At 37.9% G+C, this 19,825-nt stretch overlaps 1 protein-coding gene across 2 annotated transcripts in view; it reads right to left on the reverse strand.

Annotated features, from left to right (window-relative positions):
• The window catches only part of MANBA (mannosidase beta), a 111,549-nt gene that overhangs the window by 22,917 nt on the left and 68,807 nt on the right, over window positions 1-19,825 (reverse strand). For both annotated transcript variants that reach the window (XM_053558184.1, XM_053558263.1), the window contains 5 exons: window positions 18,381-18,498; window positions 17,044-17,130; window positions 14,298-14,465; window positions 10,984-11,202; window positions 4,596-4,760 (listed from right to left, as the gene is read on the reverse strand). In XM_053558184.1, the coding sequence (XP_053414159.1) occupies window positions 4,596-4,760; window positions 10,984-11,202; window positions 14,298-14,465; window positions 17,044-17,130; window positions 18,381-18,498 (757 nt within the window). The remainder of the gene's footprint in view (window positions 1-4,595; window positions 4,761-10,983; window positions 11,203-14,297; window positions 14,466-17,043; window positions 17,131-18,380; window positions 18,499-19,825) is intronic.

Below are 19,825 nucleotides of genomic sequence, written 5' to 3' on the forward strand. Positions count from 1 at the left end.
TACAGCACAGCCTGCCTTTTTCCTGAGTCCTTGTGATCAAGTTGTTTGCAGCAGGGGCAGATGAAGTGGGCCCCTAAACAATGTTTCTCAAGGACTTCCTCAAGCAATGATTAGATGCTCCATAAATATGTTAAGAATAAACAAAAGCACTAGAGAGGGCATCAGCTAAGAGGTTAGTAATGAAGGTCATTAGCCTGGCTTCCTAAGTAGCTAATAAGAGGCCCTGCTGGTGGGACAAGTTAGATGTGAGGTCCTGAAACTAGAGTGAGATCTGTGTAACACAGCCTCAGAGAACAAGCCCATGTGTGCAAGTGGTTGGAAATGCACTTCAGTAGGATAAGGGGGAGAGAAGGAAAGGAGAGGCAAGATTATCCTGGAATATAGGAAGAATTAAAGAGGCAGGAACCTAGGATACCTTTGTGGCTATAAGATAAAGAGGAGACGGGAAAGGGTCTAAATATGAAGAAACTTGATGCACAGCTTTGTCAGCCAAGACTTTTCTGCCAGTTGCAAACATTGCTTAATTAATAAACAGCCCAAGAGTGGCACACGGGCCAAGCACTCTGCTCTTTACAGCAATGTGAGAGACTCTGGTGGGAGTGGGGACAGAGATAATGGACCAGAGAGGGGCTTATTTGTAATACATAGACTAAAGGTGATTGTTCTGATACCAAAGCAACAACAACAACAAAATCTTTTGGACCCTAACACTTCCTGTCTGTATTTCAGTTAAGAAGATCTGACACTAAACACAAAAGAAAATAATCATAATTCTGATTTCTTTTTTCACAGATCCCATCCAGTTAGTTTATTAGAAAGTGCCAAGGTAGAAAATTATAAGCCACATAAGGGCAAGTCCAGCAGTTCTGGGCAAAACCGCCAGTGCAAAATTCTCAGACAAAACCCATCACCCCCAAAACTGGTAACGACGAACTCCACATAAATACTCAGCCCTTGGGCGGCGCCTATGGCTCAAAGGAGTAAGGTACCAGCCCCATATGCTGGAGGTGGTGGGTTCAAAACCAGCCCCGGCCAAAAACTGCAAAAATAAAGTAAAATAAAAATAAATACTCAGCCCTTAACTATAGACCTTGAATTCTAACAAGTTCAGGAAAGAAAAATTATTTCTTTCAGTTCTTTTTTTAAGGAAAAAATAAAGTAATAAAATGAACAGCTGGAAAGAAGAAAGCCAGCATGAAAAACAATAGCTGAAAAGGTTCTCACATACAAACCTGCACACAAATGAATGAGAATCAACATATTTACACGAAGCACTTTAAAGAATAGATGTCAACATTACTTTTAACCTGCGTTCTGCTAAGGTCATGAGTTACACACATCACACTGGCAGAACTTTCATAACTTGTAAGATCATGGTTGAAACATTGAAATTCTCAATCATTTCTTCACCTTTTAAAAAAGATTACCCTTTCAGCTTCAGCCTCTATTCAAGAGTTTTTGTTTTCATACAGAAGAAAAGTGATCAAAGTGAGCATGGGGTGGATAAAAACTGGTACATTTTTAAATGCTAAGACAGGAAAAGTTAAATGCGATCGTGTTTAACAAAAACTTGTGACCTTCTTCAGGTCAACTCATCTGCCCAGAGTTAGGCTTCTCCCTTCTCTTCAAGAACTTGAAACAAGTATGGATAAAACATCAGGTAAATAAGCAATGGCTTTAATATAGTTTGGGGTATGTGAGTAGTCACAGGTTCAGGAAATAAAATGGGCCAAAAAAAGTAAAATGGAAGCTTTAAGATGAAAATATTATCTAAAATTCAGTTTGGCAGTTTCTTTAAAAAATGAACATAAATTTGGCATATAGCCCAGCAATTCCATTTAGTGTATGTTCCTACCCTTGATAAGGAAAATATATGTCTATACAGAGATTCAAGTGAATATTCATAGTAGCGTTATTCAAAACAGTCAAAAAGAACTGGAAACAAAATCAAATGTGGATATTCATACAACAGAATACAATTTGGAAAGAAAAAGGAATAAAGTATAGATATGTGCTGTAACCTGGATAAGCCTCAAAATTTTTATGGTAGGTTAAAAAAAAAAAAAAAAAGCCAGATGCAGGCTGGGCATGGTGGCTTATGCCTGCAATCCCAGCACTTTCAGAAGCTGAGGGAGGGAGGATCACCTGAGCCCAGGAGTTCAAGATCAGTCTGGGCAATACAGTGAGACCCTGTCCCTACAAAAAAAGAAAGAAAGAAAAAAGAGGCCAGACGCAAAAGACTACAGGTTGTAAGGTTCCATTTACATGACTGTCAGGAAAAGTAAAATCTGTAGAGACAAAAAATAGATTTATGTTTTTCTGAGGCTGGAGTCAGGACAGCAGAGTGACTACAGATGGGCATGAGGGATCTTTTAGAGTGACAGAAATATTCTAAAATTGCACTATTATGATAGCTGCACAACTCTATAAATATATTAAAAATCACTTAAATGTGGTTAAGTGACACTTAAAATGTGTGGTTTTTATGGTATGTCAATGATCTCAGTAGAACTACTTTTGAAATACACCCTATAAGGTGCATGCTGCCGCAGGCACGGATCTTTTGACATAAGCCTACACCCATGTCACCACCAAGGTCAAGATGTGAAACAGAGGTTCTCCTAGGCCCTTCCTAACCATCCCTTAGCACCCCCTCCACAAACATGGTTAATACTCATTTGCTTTCTACACCCTGCTTTTTCTTCTCATTTGTGCTATTTTTTTCTATACTGTACTTAAATTCAACGTAAAAGGAATCAATACAGTATGTGCCCATTTATGTCTGATTTCTTTTCTTACTAAACATATTTTTCTTTTCTGACTCATCCAAGTTGATGCCGATATCAATAGTTTATTCTTTCTTATTGCTGCGGAGTATTTCACCGTATAACTAGACCACAATTTGCTTATAAATTCTCCTGTTGAAGGGCATTTAGGTTGTTTCTAGTTTGGGGCTACTATGAATAATGCTACTGTGAACGTTACTTTAAATGTTTGCTGGCAGACGTGTACTTGTTTTCCTTAGGTACATAGCTAGGAATAGAAATGCTGATTCAAAAGGGAAGCAAATTTAGCTTAGGTAGAAACCTCCGTAACATTTTCCAAAGTATTAAACAAATTTACACTCCGACTAAAAATGTCTAAAATGTCCACCTGTCTTACAATACAACCAACAATAGTTGCCGTTGTCCATCTTTTTAATTTTAGCCATTCTGCTGGGTGCAGGAGGGGAATCCTGGTTTGACTTTAACTTGACTTAGTGACCTCAGAAACGAGATTGAGCACATTTTTAAGTATTTATTGAAATAACTCTTCTTTGGTGAGGAGCCTGTTCAAGATTTTTGTCCATTTTTTAACAAGTTTCCTATATTTTTTTCTTATTGCTTTGTAGAAGTGTTGTATTCTGGACACAAATCTTTTATCAGATGTATGAATTACAACTATTTGCTTACCTTTTCTCTCTCTTAATGGCATTTTAGTCATTCAAAAGTCCATAATAAAGGATAATTTGTCTTTAGTTTTCTTTTCTAGTCAGTGCTTTTTATGTTCTGTTAAGAACTCTTTGCCTATCCCAAGATCACGAAGATATTTTCCTAAGTTTTCCACTAGAAGTTTCATAGTAGTACCTTTCAGATTTGAGTCTTTTATCATTGATCAAATTAATTTTTATGTATGGGGTCAGGGTTTGTTTATTTTCTCATTGAGGTATCCACTTTTACAGTACTGTTTATTGATAAAACTACCTTTTTCACACTGAACTATAGTGGCATTATGGCCATATATCAGGTGAGCATATATGCATGAGTCTGTTCTAAACTCTATTATGTTCTGTCATTCTTTATCCAAGGGAAACACCACTGTCTTAATTATTGAACCTTTATAGGAAGCTTTCTTGGGGGAAGGGGACAGAGTCTCACATGGGTAGAATGCCGTGGTGTCACAGCTCACAGCAGCCTCAAACTCCTGGGCTTAAGTGATCCTCCTGCCTCAGCCTCCCTAGTAGCTGAGATTACAGACCGTGGGCCACCATGTTGAACTACTTTTTCTATTTTTAGTAGAGAATTTACTTTACATTACTCTCTCATCAATAAAGACCAGACTTTACTTTTCCTGACAGACATGTAAATGGAACCATACAACATGTAGTCTTTAGCATCTGGCCTCTTTCTTCTTTCTTTTTTGGTAGGGAGAGGATCTCACTGTATCGCCCAGACTGAGACGGGCTCTGGCTCTTGCTCAGGCTGTTCTTGAACTCATGAGCTCAAGTAATCCACCCACTTCAGCCTCCCAGAGTGCTGGGATTACTGGCGTGAGCCACCTCTCATGGCCTCTTTATAGGAATCTTCAAGAACAAAATATTTTCATGCACAATTTGTTTTAGAACTTTTTGAGCTCTTCCCGTAGGAGAAGCAAATACCAAAAATTCACTATTTCAAGTCCTATATGTCATCATACATGTCGTTGGAAGAAAATAAATTTTTGAATCAGTAGAATGAAAACCTGAATATTTTTCACCTTGGAAGGCCTGCAAAATCTTCATGATTGCTTATGTTAACTGCAGGAGCCTCTTTGACTCTGGGATGAAAACAACTTACCTGAGTAAGGTAGATGGTATCTTTAAATGCGCGTAATGGATCCGTGCTTTGCGGGAGTTTGAAATGAAGTCGGGCCTGATGAAGCATTTGGTTGTTACCATCCTCGTGATGTTGTCGATGAAGTGAAAATTTGCTACTGAAAGACCAGTCCTCTTTAGATGAGACCTTTTGAATAAAGAATACCAGTTACAAATTGGAAAGCTGGCGGTAGAACTACGTTTCTATCCATTCCTGACAAAGCTGGAGAGTGCTCCCTGGGAAAGAGCTCAAAACTCGTCCGTGTCCCTAATTCCATAAATGTTTGGTCATCATACTTGTTATTGACAAGAGATGAGACATGAGCAAAGTTAGCACAGAAAACCAGGATTCGGCACCTATTTCCTCCCTTATTAAAACCAAGAAAGCTACATTTTGGTAATTCTCTAAAAAGCCTTGCTTATCGAAACATATTTATCGTTTTGAAACACTCATGTGTATTTTAAAATATGATTTTATCTATCCAGGTGTCATTCCACCTATTATTAGTTGGTCCAAACTGAATGACAGAATGTGATCAGCATTGTTAAAACTGTCACAATTCTTAAATAGGAACCAGACACCACTTGCACGACAGCCAATGTTTTAGAGCTTGCGCACGTGATCATTTGTTTTCTCGGCAATTACTAACATACCTGATAAACGTGTTTAATTTTGATACAGCTGAAGACATGAACCAAATAATAATACTCCTCTCCCCTAAGAATCAATCCTTTTTTTTTGAGCCAGGCACAACTTACAGTCTCTTTATTTCTTTTATCCTAATTTATAACATTTTTTATCATTAGCTCAAAGTTAAAAAAAATAGAGTTAAGAAAAACACACATTGGAGTGGGCCTTTTATTTAAAAAAGGCAGTAATTCTGGCTGCTAGGCCCATAATTTAATACACTGTTAGCATTTGAGAAAGGCGTAAGACAACTGCTGGCTGTCTCTCAAAATATCTGGAGTTTTAATCCAAGGTACACTGAGATTTTGAGAAAACCTACTCTGCACCCCACCCCCAAAATCTGAAAATTAAAAAGCTTAATCCCTGTTCACAAAGCATGATTTATTACCAGTAATCCAGCAACACACAGGCCAATCGCCTTAAAAGGAAATTTTTAGTGAATTGATTCACGCTAAAATAAATGTACATTATCCATGTTTAATTTGGAATTTAATTTGGAAATTTTCTCAAATTATATCTATTTCCCCAAATTGCCACCATCAGAATCATTTAAAGAACACTACTCCTATTATCTGTTTAAAATAGGTATTCACATTAATAATCATTTGGACACATTTTGGATGCACACACCTTCACCAACAATCTTCTTCCTATTTTTTCTCTTTTTATTTATTTTTATTTGTTTATTTTTATTATTTTTAATTGGCACAATAATTGTACATATTTATGGGGCATACTGTGATACTTCAGTACACGTATATAATGTGTAATAACCAAATCAGGCTAATTAGCATATCTGTCACCTCAAACATGTATCATTTCTTCGTGTTGGTAACATTCAAAATCTCGTCTTCCAGCTATTTGAAAATATACCATAAATTATTATTTGCTACAGTCACCCCACGGGGTGTAGAATGCTAACACTTACTCTTCCTAACCAGCTGTAACTTTGTATCTGTTACCCAACCCCTCCCCACCCTCTTCAACCCTTCCCAGGCTCTACAAGCCCCCTTCTACTCTCTATATGAGCTCAACATTTTAAGCTCCCCTCTTTTAAAGTCTGAAACATAACTTTGGGCCTCTTGGCCCTTTGATTGGTAATGATTTGAATTTAAGCCATTATCGGTGAACTTGAACTTTGTTTATATGGGAAGCTTTCTACCTTCCTGTAGCGATGGTTTGGAAGACTGTTAAAATTTTAGCTTTAACAATGTTACCAGAAAGCGATGAAAAGAGCTAGGCAAAGCTCTAATTGCTTTAAGAATATGAACTCATAGTAACTCTGTAAGTAGATACAATAATCTCCCTGTTGTTTTATTAGAGAAGTGAAAACCAGGCACAAAAAAGTTAAGTAACTTGCCCGATATCCCAAGTTACTTACTGCTCTCTAGCTCCGGCCCCTTGTTCATTAAACCTGGAAGCATTTAAAGAAAATACAACTTTCATCCAAATCATATGGCTTGAACGGATTACACATGTATGTGTACACGTATTAATAGCAATAATAATTTACATTTTATAAGTGGTTCAATGTATTATTAATTAATCTTTACACACACATGCATATATGTATAAACTGCGTGCCTGTGCGTGCACACACACCTCCGGAGGCATTTACTACTATTGACCCCAATGTACAGATGAGGAAACTGAAATTCAAAAAGACTAAATAATTTGTTCAGGGCAACATAGCTAGTGAGTCCCCTATTTCCCCATTATGTTCATAACAGTTCCCAGTTCTGTTCATTCCAAAGCCCAAATTTTTAGTTACCACGCAATATTGATAATCTGTTGAAAATATTATTTTACAAAGAAGTAATACATCACAAATTAAAGAGAGACATTTTAATAGAGTTGTTGAAAACATGAAAGAAACTTCTAAATAAAAATGTCAAAATTTTATGTAACATCATTTTTTGGTTTCTTTCATTTCCTAATTACCTATTCAAATTCCCAAGTAAGCAGTGGAGCTTGAAAAGAGGTGATTAAATCAAGATAACAGATGGTTGATAAAGAGCAGCACTTATCTTCCTTCCCCTCCTCCTACTTTAAAATGTAGTGTTTAGTATCCCTGAACATCATCAGGCATTTCACAAAATCATGGAAATTCCATTATTTTAAAGATACGAATAGAAATGTTTATAGATTTAAAGAAAAGGGTGAGCAATTTCTAACACTGAGCTCTCTAAAGTATAGCGAAAAGAAAATCTACCAGCTTTGAGGTCGTTCAGTTTATATCCGAATATGTTCTGCATTACCTGGGGACCAAGGACGGAGCTTACTCCCTCAACCCTTCAGTCTCCTCCCAGGCCTCAAAGTGGAGAGGTGGATTATTGGTAAATAAAGGAACTGGGACCCAGTACAGAGTAAATATTCTTCCTTCCTCCCTCCCCAGTCTCAATACCTGTTCCTACCTGAGGCAGAATACTGAACTTCACCTTCCTTCATCTTGAAAAAAAAACAGAATTTTAAAACATTAGCCCCATCATTTCAGAGCAATAAAACAAAAAAGTGGTATGGGCATTCCACAAGGCTTACATGTTTCAAAACAGCATGCTGTACATGATAAATACATGACTGTATTTGTCCATCATATAAAAAATTTAAATTTTAAAAAACAAAGGACAGAACTAAGGTTATGACATGACTGACTAAAGTTAAAAGTATAATATAACTTCAGTGTGTAGAAGCAAAAGTCGTTTTGTTCAGTTGTTAAAATTAAGGAAGGTTTTTAAATTGTCTTAAAATTTTTTTTTTTCGTTACTTTACACAGTGATGCACAACAGCATCATAAATCATTTCATCATGGGAAGAAAGTCTAACATGCTTTTATGATAGAAGCATTCAGCAACCTAGAAATAAAGGACACTTCTATAACCTTATAAAGGGCATCTAGAAAAAAACTGTAGTTAACATACTATAATTACAAACCTATAATTCACACTAAATATTAAAAAAAAACTAAAAGCTTCTCCCTAAGAAAAAGAACAAATTAAGGATGTCTTTCCTCATCACTTCTTTTCTACATTGTACTGAAGGATCCTGCGGGGGCAGTAAGGCAAGAAAATGAAATAAGTGACATCTAGATGAGATAGCAGGAAGTATACCTAGCTCTGTCTGCAGATGACATAATCTTACATAAAGAAAACTCTAAAGAATCCCCCCAAAAAAATACTGTTAGAGCTAAGAATTGAATTTAGCCACTTTGCAGGATACAAGCTCAATATACATATAAAAATTGATTGTGTTTTTATGATTAGCAATGAACAATATGAAAATGAAATTAAGAAAATAGTTCCCTTCACAATAGCAGCAAAAAGAATAAAACACTTAGGAGAATGTTAAAAAAACACTGTAAACTATAAAACAGGGGTGAAAGAAATTACAGAAGACATCCCATGTTCATCAGTGAGAAGATCATCTGATCAAACAGCCAGTACTCACAAACTGATCTACAAATTAAACTATCTCTATACCCCTGCTAGCTTTTTTGCAGAAACTGGCAAGCTGATTCCATAACTCATTTGGAACTACAAGGTACCCAGACTAATCAAAAAAATCCTGAAAAGAAGAACAAAGTTGTGGACTCACACACACATCTTGGTTTCAAAACTTCCTACAAAGCTACAGTACCCAAGATAGTGTGTAGTCGCATAAAATATGCCACAGAACAGAATTAATAATTCAGAAATAAACCCTAACTTCTGTACTCAATTGATGTGGAGGGCAAAAAAAATTCAATGAGAGAAGGAATAGTGACTTCAATACATGGTATTGGCACAAATGGGTATCCACATACCAAAGGAGTGAAGCTGGACTCTTACCTCAAACGCTGCACACAAAAATAACTCAAAATGACTCATAAACCTAAATGCAAGAGCTAAAACTGTAAAATTCTTATTAGACAACTCCTTTGTCATTTGGAGGAAGGCAATAATTTCTTAGAAACAATACCAAAAACAAAAGAAATAAGCGATTTTCTCAGTAGAACTTCATCAAAATTAAATTTTTGTGTGTGCTGTAGAAGACACCATCGAGTGAATGGGACGATGACCCACAGATTGGGAGAAAATATTTGCATAGCATATATCTAACAAAGTCTTATATCCAGAATATATTAACATCTTACAACTCCATGATAAAAAGACAAATAACTCAATTTAAATTGGAATAGACATTTCCCAAAGGAAGATAAACGAATGGCCAATAAGCACATAAAACATTCTCAACATGGTTGGCCATCAAGGAAATGTAAATTTCCAGGGAAATATTTAAAAAATGGAAAATCACTGAAATAGTCATAAAAACGTACATCTCCAAAATAATTGCTATAAGAGTTGAGAGACACCCAGCCTTCTGCAATGCTTTCCTTGTGTTTGGCAAGGATGGTAGAGAAATTGGAACCTTCAGACATTGCCAGTAGGAATGTAAAATGGTGCTGTCACTGCAGAAAACAATTCAACAGTTCCTCAGAACGTTAAACACAGAGTTACCACATGACCCAGCAATTCTCCTCCCAGGTATATAATGGAAAGCATATGTTGACTCAAAAACATAATTCACAAATGTTCATAGCATCATTATTCATAATAGTCAAAAAGTAGAAATACACAAATGTCCGTCAGCTGATAAATGGATGAACCAAATGCATACCCGTGCAAGAGAACATTATTCAGCAATAAAAAGGACTGGGTTAGTAACACACAGTACGACACAGGTGAACTTTGAAAGCACGCTGAGTCAAAGAAGCCGGTCTCAACAGGCCACCTCTGCTAGTATTCCCATCCTATGACGGGTGCAGGACAGGCCGATCTACAGACACAGGAAGCAAATTAGTGGAGCCCGGGGCTGGGGTAGAAGGGATGGAGAGAGTGGGGTATGAGGTCAGGGTCTCTCCAGAGTGATAAAAATGCTCTGAAAACAGACTTTGATGATGACTGAGCAACCTGGAAGATACGAAGATCACTGAGTTACACCCACAAAATGGGTGCACGGCATGGCGAATGAATCCTCTCTCCGTAAATCTCTTCAAAAGAACAACACAATGCTGAAACAGAATCTTTAGGAATGGAAAGAGTAAAAATCCACACTGAAAATCAAACATACCAGCATGAAGAAAGAGGAGGAGAAGTAGACGGAGAAATGGGAAGAGGAAGAGGAAAGAAAAGGTAAGACATGGTAACATTAGACAAAGATTTATTTCTCTCTCTTACTGTAGTGAAATACCCCGGTCAGACAAGTAGTGAGACAGCGGCAAGTAAGAGTTATTTTCATGAGTGACAATAGGTCAGGCTTAAGCTACTACTTCCTCTCACTTAAATTTTTTTTTTTTTTTTTTTTTTGCAGTTTTTTGCTGGGGCCGGGTTTGAACCCACCACCTCCAGGATATGGGGCTGGCACCCTACTCCTTGAGCCACAGGTGCCGCCCCCTCTCTCACTTAATTTTTAAATGTTCCTGAAGGAATGCAATTAAAAGCAATATAGGAAAGTTATAATCCCCAAAATAACGATTACAAGAACTTAGCTTCCCGAAGTTTAAAGAAAAAGTTCTTTTCTTTTACCTTCTTCTCACATTTTCATTTAAATAAGTAAATTTCACTTGACTTTTTGAACCACTCGTCAGCAGTAACAGATGCCCACAGGTTATCATCCTCAATCACTGGAAAATCAAACAATGGCTTACCTTTTCTACTGTGCTGAAGGAAGGCCAGGACTGATACCCATATTCAGATGCAAAGCGAGCTTTGGGGAAAACTTTCCAATTCCAGCAATCACTGAAATAGTCATAAAAATGTACATCTCCAAAATAATTGCTATAAGGGTTGCACGATACCCAGCCTTCTGCGATGGTTTCAGCCCCATTTGTAGGACTGGATATAATAAAAGGACGACTCTTATCTCCCTGAATTCAGAGATAAAATGATTTAGCAGATAATATTTTCATGCAGTAAAGTACAGATCATTTACTCCTTTAAAAGTACTAACAGAGAGGCTGGGTGCAGTGCTGTAATCCTAGCACTCTGGGAGGCCAAAGTGGATGGATTGCCTGAGTTCACAGGTTCGAGACTGGCCTGAGCCAGAACAAGACCTCATCTCTAAAAATAGCTGGGTGTTGTGGCAGGCACCTGTAGTCCCAGCTGTTCAGGAAGCTTGAGGCAAGACAATCACTTGAGCCCAAGAGTTTGAGGTTGCTGTGAGCTATGACGCCATGGCACTCTGCCAAGGGCAACAAAGTGAGACTCTGTCTCAAAAAAAAAAAAATAGTACTAACAAGGCCTTGAAATGCCAAGAAGTTGTTAGAAAATTAATAGGACTATTTACCTCTATCCTTGTTCAACAATCACCAGCACCTCCTGCTCTTCACTATCCTTTATATCCTGATGAATCCCTAGCTCATCCTCACATCAATTGTTCCTAATCTTTTCAGTCACGTTTTGCCTCCACTCTCATCCGTTATGGGTCGTGTCCAGTCTGGTCCTGGATTTGGCCTTAGGGACATCTGGGGCTGGATATGTTTTGGTGGTGGTAGTCTCATCACCTGAAAAATGTCTAATAGACATGATCAAATGTTCCCTAGGGGCAAAATCACCACCCCTTGAGAGGTCTAGTGGGTAAGAACAGAAGCTACTGAGTCATTTGGGCCTGAGTTTAAATCCCAAGTCAGAACCTTATTATTTAGATATAGTCCTCAGCAGTCTTATCTGTAAAACAGGGATAATAACAGTAACTTCTTCAGAGAGGTACCGTAAATAGCAATAACTCAGATATGGAAGAGATGACTGAGTGTTCACCAACATTCATGTTCTAATTTCCCTAATACAGAGCCGCCCCTATGAAGTGGCTTCCCAGCCACAGAAATGCCGTGGTTTACTTGTTACAGCAGCTAGCAAGTAAATACTTAACGTACTGCCTCGCACACAGGCAGAACTCAAAACGGTGGAGTTATTGTCATCTAAGATGAGCTCACTTTCTCTTTCACTGAGAGGATTCCTTCCTTTAACAAGTATGTGTCAAATGTTCATTGTGTCTAGGCATTTTTCATCACTGAGAAGAGGGAGAGAGAAGTGGATCCGTGACTTCCCCCAAGTACTCCATCGCACATCCAGTCTCTTTGGGGAGCTTTCTGTATGCCAGGCATGCAACTCCTCCTATCTCCTCGTGGTTCAGGAGGGAACAGACACCGTAACCAACCTCTTAAAAGAATAGACTGCAATCCAGCGGTGAAAGCAGACACTGAGCAAGCAATTATAAGTGCGATGAATATTTTTAAGAAAAAATAAAGGGCTCTTTGGGAATGTAAAGCATATTGCAGGAGGCTAGTTAGCCTTCTCTGAGAAACAGACTGTCCAGAAAATAATTTTCTTAACCTTTCCCCATCAGGATTCACTTGTTCTTGATATATCTACTCATATTTTTCTTCTTGTTTCTCTTCTGTCATAGAAAATAAATCCTTCCTCCTTTCCTTTGCCAGCCATTCTGTCTTCTGGTCATCTTTCGGCTTCACTTTGCTACTACGGCCAATAAATTACCTTCCCGTCTTTAAAAAAAAATCTCTCTCCGTTGCCCTTTTCCTTCAGCCGAAGGACTCCCCTCGTTGTTGTTGAGGCGTCACTCCATTGCCTGGGCTGGAGTGCAGTGACATCACCACAGCTCACAGTAACCTTAAATTCCTAGGTTCAAGCGATCCTCTGCCTCAGCTTCATGAGCAGCAGGACTACAGGTAAGTACCACTAGCCCCAAACCAATTTTTCTGTTTGTAGGAGAGATGGGGTATTGCTCGTGCTCAGGCTGGTCTCAGACTCCTGAGCTCAAGAGATCTTCCCATCTCAGCCTCCGTAGTGTTTGGGTTACTGGTGTGACCCACCGAGCCTGGCCTCACTTAACAACTCTTAAAAGTTAGTTCCTACTGTTAACCCAATTTTATAGATGGGAAAATGGAGATTAAGTAATTTGCCCAAGATTACAAAGACAGGAAGTGGCCCAGCCAGGAGTTTGAGTCATGAGCACTTAACCACCATGCTATGAAAATAAAAGCCTCAGATACTAAAATTGATTTCTCAAATCCATCAGATATGAAAATTATAATACACTGAGTAAAAAGATTATAAAATATTCTACAAGTATTAATTAAAGCTTATGCCGTCACATTTTCTAACAGAAAAATTCTTCATGACACCTGACTTAGTATAAGAGGTAAACTGTAGGTCTGAACCTATGTTTTTCTCAGTGAAGTTTTTTTCTCATAAATAGAATAGTGTCATTAACTGGACACATTGAGGTGTTAATAGCAAATACTATTTTAAAATATATATCCCTTTGCAAATTGCTTCCAGATATATCCAGATATTTAAAATATTTAATTATGAATACAAAATTGTAAAAACAACTAGATTATTAACTAACATGTGAAAGTTTTCTAACATTAAATTTTTTAAAAGCATTATTGAAAAGAAAATCCTACTTATTCTTACAAAAAAAGGCCAATTTATATTAATGTATGTCTGATTAATACACTTATTAGACAAACAGTGGCGCAAAGGAAACCAACATAGAGGAAGAACGCTAAGGTGGAGCTGGGAATCGGTTCTTTCTTCTCCCTGGCCCCTTTCGTCACATACCAACATATTCATATTTGATATATATCAAATTCTGCTTCAGCCTTTGAGATTACAGAATTGTAGAAGCAGCGTAGCAATAAACTATCTAATCTAGGGAGTCTCAACCTTTGGGATCCACAGTTGGCCTTCAAGGAGTGTGTGACGACCTGCAACTAGAAGGCCACTACTGGAGAGAGGACAGTGCCAGAGGGAGGGTGGTCCTGCAAGGAGTCCACAGGCCACGAAGCCTCTCACACGCTGCGTGACAATGTCATGCTTTGTATTCAAATCACGTGGCTGAAGACTGCCCTAACAAGGGGCATAAAACACACCAATATTCATACTCCCCATTTTAAAAACATGCTCTTAAATTCTAACTGCATTAAAAACCATTACGTACTGCCAAGACCATCTCTCTGATGTTTTTCACGTAAAGCGTCACATAGTCATTGATGTAGGTTTGTAGGTCGACAGTTCTGATATGATACCAGTTCATCATCAGGGCCGCTTCATTTTCATTATTGCCACTCCATATGATGATAGAGGGATGAGATTTCAGTCTCCTGATCTGAAATTTCCGAAAACATAAAATACTTTTCAAATACTTAACAAAACTCAAGAGCTATAATTATTCAGAAATTCTTATGTGCCCCAAAACTCATTTGAAAATGGCTAATCATGTTAGCTGTGGGAATATATTTTAAGAATTCTCCAAGATTCTTTGTAACTAGATTTTATGAACACCAAAAAGATAGGGATTCTCTTCGTTGCTGTATATGAAAAAGACCTGAAGAATATATAATCCCTTTTTATTAAAAAAAGAAAGAAAAAGAAATCAACCTCATCACTATCTGAATCGCCACAAAGAGATTACAAGAAATACAAAAGGCAGGGGTTAGTTCACAAGAGGAAGTTGAAGTTTAGTGTGAAGAAACAAATGAGGCAGAGCGAATACTCCCCCTGGAAAAGGGACTGAGGTTCGAACCCATGAACTCACCACTGAGATCAAAAAACCAGAAGAAGAATGAGAGACGGGTTTACAGAGCAAGGGAGGACTAGAGGTGTGCTGCAAGCTACAAACATGTGGAATACTCCAAGGAAAACAAGTTACAGAAATCAAAATCATGTCTCCTGAAATAAATTACTAATGTCATCCTGAGGAATCCACTAACACTATGTAAGTTACTGAATATATCTAAACATAAAAGAAAAAATTAGAGACTCAGTCTGCAAACCAGGCCGTGTGAGGCCTACATGAACTCTGCTCACTTGGTCCAATATAAAGGCAAAAGGATCCCGTTCTGTCACGCACTGGACAGACTCAAATGTGTCCCTTTCTTCTGCCACATTAGCATGTGGGCTGCAGCAGAGGAAGTCGTATGACACAGAGAGTGTCGGAGAAGATGACTTTGACAGCTCTGTCGAGTGTGCACTCACCTTGGGAGAAACTAATGCTACGAAGGTCAATCAGAAAACAGATGCAACGGTCGAGGGGAGAGAAAATGAGCATTTGGACTCGGGTAGTCAGAACAGGGATGGGAAGGTGAGAGCAAAGAACAAGAAATACCGGTATCAAAAAACTGGCTGTACTTTAAAATCAACTGGATATGGGAGATGAGAAAGCAGGAAATACCAAAGATGGTGCTCAGATATCCAGTCAAAATGAAAAACGTTGAACAGTACCTTGGGTGAAAGATAAGGATTTACTTTTAAGACATGCCGCATTGGAGGCGCTAATGGGACAGTTAGTATTATTCCATATTTCTTTTATATCGCTTACACACATTATCCTGATACATGTGTACCTTCAAAAGAGTTCTGTAAGACGAATAAGATCTTACCAGTTTTACAGATAAAGAGAATGGGGCGCAAGAGGTAAAGTAAACTGTCTCAGGTGGCAGATTCATAATTTGAGAAGCAATCAAAGTCTTTCTTTTTTTGTATATCAACACTGCAAAAAATCTAGCAGACAGCTGAACAGGAGAAACTAAAATCAGAGTGGCTGATTTCACACAGTGGCTCTACCTGAAGTTACCAAGTGAAGTTACCAAGAAAATGAATCGAAAATGAATACGTGTTGCGGAGCACTATAAAATCAGCTCAGTATTTCTGCATACTCTTGCAAACTCTAGAAGGTAGGGATGATCTTCTGGTCCCAGGATCATTTGTCATGAGTGCTGGTGAATGACCTCAATGAATGTTTCAGTAGTATTTTCCTAACATATGATACCTACTATATTCACAAGCTGGTTCCTAAACTGTATTTTAGGAGTACATTTCAGCAGTTTCTTATATTGCCAAAAATGTCTCCCTGATTGTACATGGAAACCCATGCCATCCACTTAAGATCCGGGGCAGGGGTAATGTACTCCGACCTGTGTTTCCAAGCACAGTCACTCCGTATGTATACAGACCTCGCTGCAACAGCAAGTATACTCAGTTGAGGGCTGATAAGCCTCAGATCTGTGACTCAAGTTATCAGTTGATGGTTTTATAATAAATAGTAACACCATTTAAAAAAAAAAAAAAAAAGATATTCCAGGATCATCTAGTAAAATTCCCATCCCAAATCTAAAATCAGTCATGCTCTAAGAAGTTTTCTCTTTATGGGAAAAATTATTTCAATATAAAGATACTACCAGGTTGGCCATTATTCCCAGGCCTTTCCACTTCCATGCATTTATATATTTATGAATATAAATACTGTAAGTGTGAACATGTGGAATGTACAAGAAATTAAGAAATCAAGAGTCAATTTAAATTTTTGTCCTGAGCAAATTCAAAGAGTGGTGGTGCCTCTTGCTGAGGTGGGGTAAACAACAGGAGAAACAGGATTGGGGGAGGTAACGTAAGTTTGGTTTGTACTTGTGATATTTGAGAAGTACATTAAACCTCCAAGCAGAGGCACCAGGTATCAGTTGGGTATCACAAGGAGGAAGTCAGCAGAGAAGTCAGGACTGGAGATAAATCTGGGGTTGTCAGCACACGACGCTGGGTGGAATCACCTGCAGTGTCAATTACCTGACAGTGCAATTCCATATTTCATGGAATTTATTACAGAACATGAAAAAGAAATATGGAGAGATCTAACAAAAGGCAAAACTAAAACATACCCATTTTCTTTTCTTCTTAGAAGAACAACATACCTGGTAAGCAACTTCTGCTCTCACGGAATCAATGAAGTCTCCATCAGCTGGATAGAGGGCACAGGCAAACATAAAATCCTGCCATATCTATCCAATGGAATAAAAAGCAAGAAAGAACTTCCATAACTTTTATTACACTGAAAGAAAATCTTCATTCTCAGCTCTGGGTCTTTCATGAAAACTCAGGTCAGCTTGATGAGTGTGATCATTTGAGCACCACCACACAAAAAGGTACCAGGGAAAGGTGCTCCCAGACCTCAGAACTTCCCAGAACTGCACAAAACCGCGTGCAAACCAGAGAAGAGACAATGTTAGGTGGGTAGGAAAGAAAGGGAAGCAAAGAGAATTCAAAACAAGCAACAAGTGAGCATGTGGCGGGGAAACAAAAATAAAGCTCCGCAGCCCCTCTTCACTGCTAATTTATTCTAATTGTTACTTGGCATTTGCTATTGAGAGATAAACCAGACTGTTAAAAATCATCCTCATTTATAAAGAAATAAATTTTCATGACCAAAAGGATTACTACATGCATGTTTTAGTGATGAAAACATCCAAGTCCCTTCGCAGCGAGGCTGTGTGATGCAGTGATTAAGAGCACAGCCTCTGAAGCAGCCTGCCTGGGTTGGAATCATGAGTCCCCCATGCAGGGGCCACGTGAGTCTCGAGAAGGTATTGAACCTCTCCTTGTGTCAGCTTCCTTATCTGTCAATGGGGATAGAAGACACAGTAACTACCTCATCAGATGGGCATGGAGATAAAGTAATATATACAGAGCACTTACACTTGGCACTGAATGAATAATATAGATTTAGAATATTATCATTATCATAACCATCGGTATTACCATTATTATAATGACTACTCCTCTGTGGCTTTCTTTATATTTTAGAACCGTGCTATTAGAACTAAAATATCATTCCTTTGCTTAATCCTCAGCATTGCAAAACATGCTGCGAGTACGTAACAGTATTAAACACACTTTTTCTTCACTCCATTTTATTATTTTTCTTCTTTCTAGGTTTTGTCAGAGCTCCTTTTAGTTGCATTTTTTTTTACATATTGTATCTTCTTTTTTCTCCAGACCTATATAACTCAAAGAAAACTATAAAGAAAATGTAGGTGGAAATATACCTAGAGATAACTCATTTATAGTTATCTGATCATTTATGATCATTTAAAACTAATTAAATATTTATAGTCATTGCTATCAACTATGGCTCTGGGTTTACAAGAAGCCATTTATTGCTTTAGCTAAAATTGGGACATCATTCCTGGCTCAGAGAAAAGAAGGAAGGAACAACATCATCCACTCAGAACACTGGAGGTCAACTACTCACCATTATTCCTAGTTCATCACAGAGTTCGTAAAATGCATCCTGCTCATAAATTCCTCCTCCCCACACGCGAAGAGTGTTCATGTTAGCGTCCACAACAGACTGCAGAAGGAGACGTAACCTACCACAGACATTTTGTATATAAATGCTAATTTGAAAATGTTGGGATTTTTTTAAAAGAGTTAAAAAACAGATTGTGATAAACGCATTTCAAATATCTGTTAGAAACACACACTTTAAAACTAAGATGCTTTGGATACGATGCAAGTTAAAGGAAGTGAGATAAAATTATTTATACATTACCTGAAAACACATAAAACAAACAAATAGAAAAATGATGAGTGATATCTTTTTCTCTGCTTTCTAAATTTTCAGTAATGTTATACTATTTTTTCTTAATTTAGTTTTTAAATTATTAGGGATATAATACTATACTATTTCTAAAACTAAATTTTTGTTTTATATTCATTCCTATAAAAAATACAGTGGTGGTTGGGCTCAGTAGCTCATGCCTGTAATCCTAGCACTTTGGGAGGCTGAGGCAAGTGGATTGCTTGAGCTCGAGTTCAAGACCAACCTCAGCAAGAGCAAGTCCTTTCTCTACTAAAAATAGAAAAACTAGCCAGGTGTTGTCGTGGGGACCTGTGGTCCCCACTACTTGAGAGACTGAGGCAAAAGGATTGCTTCAGCCCAAGAGTTGGAGCTATGATGCCAAGGCACTCTACCCAGGGTGACAGAGTGAGACTCTGTCTCAAAAAAGAAAAAAGAAAAGTACAGTGGTAAGCCTTGGAAAGGATGTGCTAATTTTACTTAACCATTTCAAACTATAAAACAAAAATCAAAGCTTGACTATTAGTGAGGAGCTCACCTTATCTCCCTGTTTACAACTCTTCCAGCCCAATACTTCTTTCTCCGTAAATTTCCTTCCTGCTCTTTCCAATTCCTATTCACATTACCCTCAGGAAAGTCTACACACTTAGAGCCAGTTTTAGAACACAGACCTTCCCCTTGTCCCCAAAACACCAGCTAGAAATGAATTAGGAAGCCAAATAATGGGCCGGTGGGGGACCCAGAGTACTGTGGTCCCCACAAAGGCCCCAGGAGCTGCACGGCCACAGCCAACCCAGCTGGGAGGGGAGAAGAGCATTTGAAAAGGAAAAGATGGAGCAATTTATTCTGCAGCTGTGTCTGTAGAATCTCATTTTCTTTTTACAAAATCTAAAATAACATATACATGTTGAAGTAAAAGGAAATCATTACAACTTTTGGCAGAATTAGGCTTTACTTGCTAACCACAGTTATATTTTAGACATCAAATAATATATAATGCATATTTATACATTTATAAATGAGTTAAAATGTTATTTAATTTCAATGGTAAGTTAAAATGTGTTTATTTTCAAATCACAGCTTATTTTCACTATCACAAAGATAGAAGTGTATAGACC

Source organism: Nycticebus coucang, chromosome 1 (assembly GCF_027406575.1).
Source record: "Nycticebus coucang isolate mNycCou1 chromosome 1, mNycCou1.pri, whole genome shotgun sequence".
Taxonomy (NCBI): Eukaryota; Metazoa; Chordata; class Mammalia; order Primates; family Lorisidae; genus Nycticebus; species Nycticebus coucang.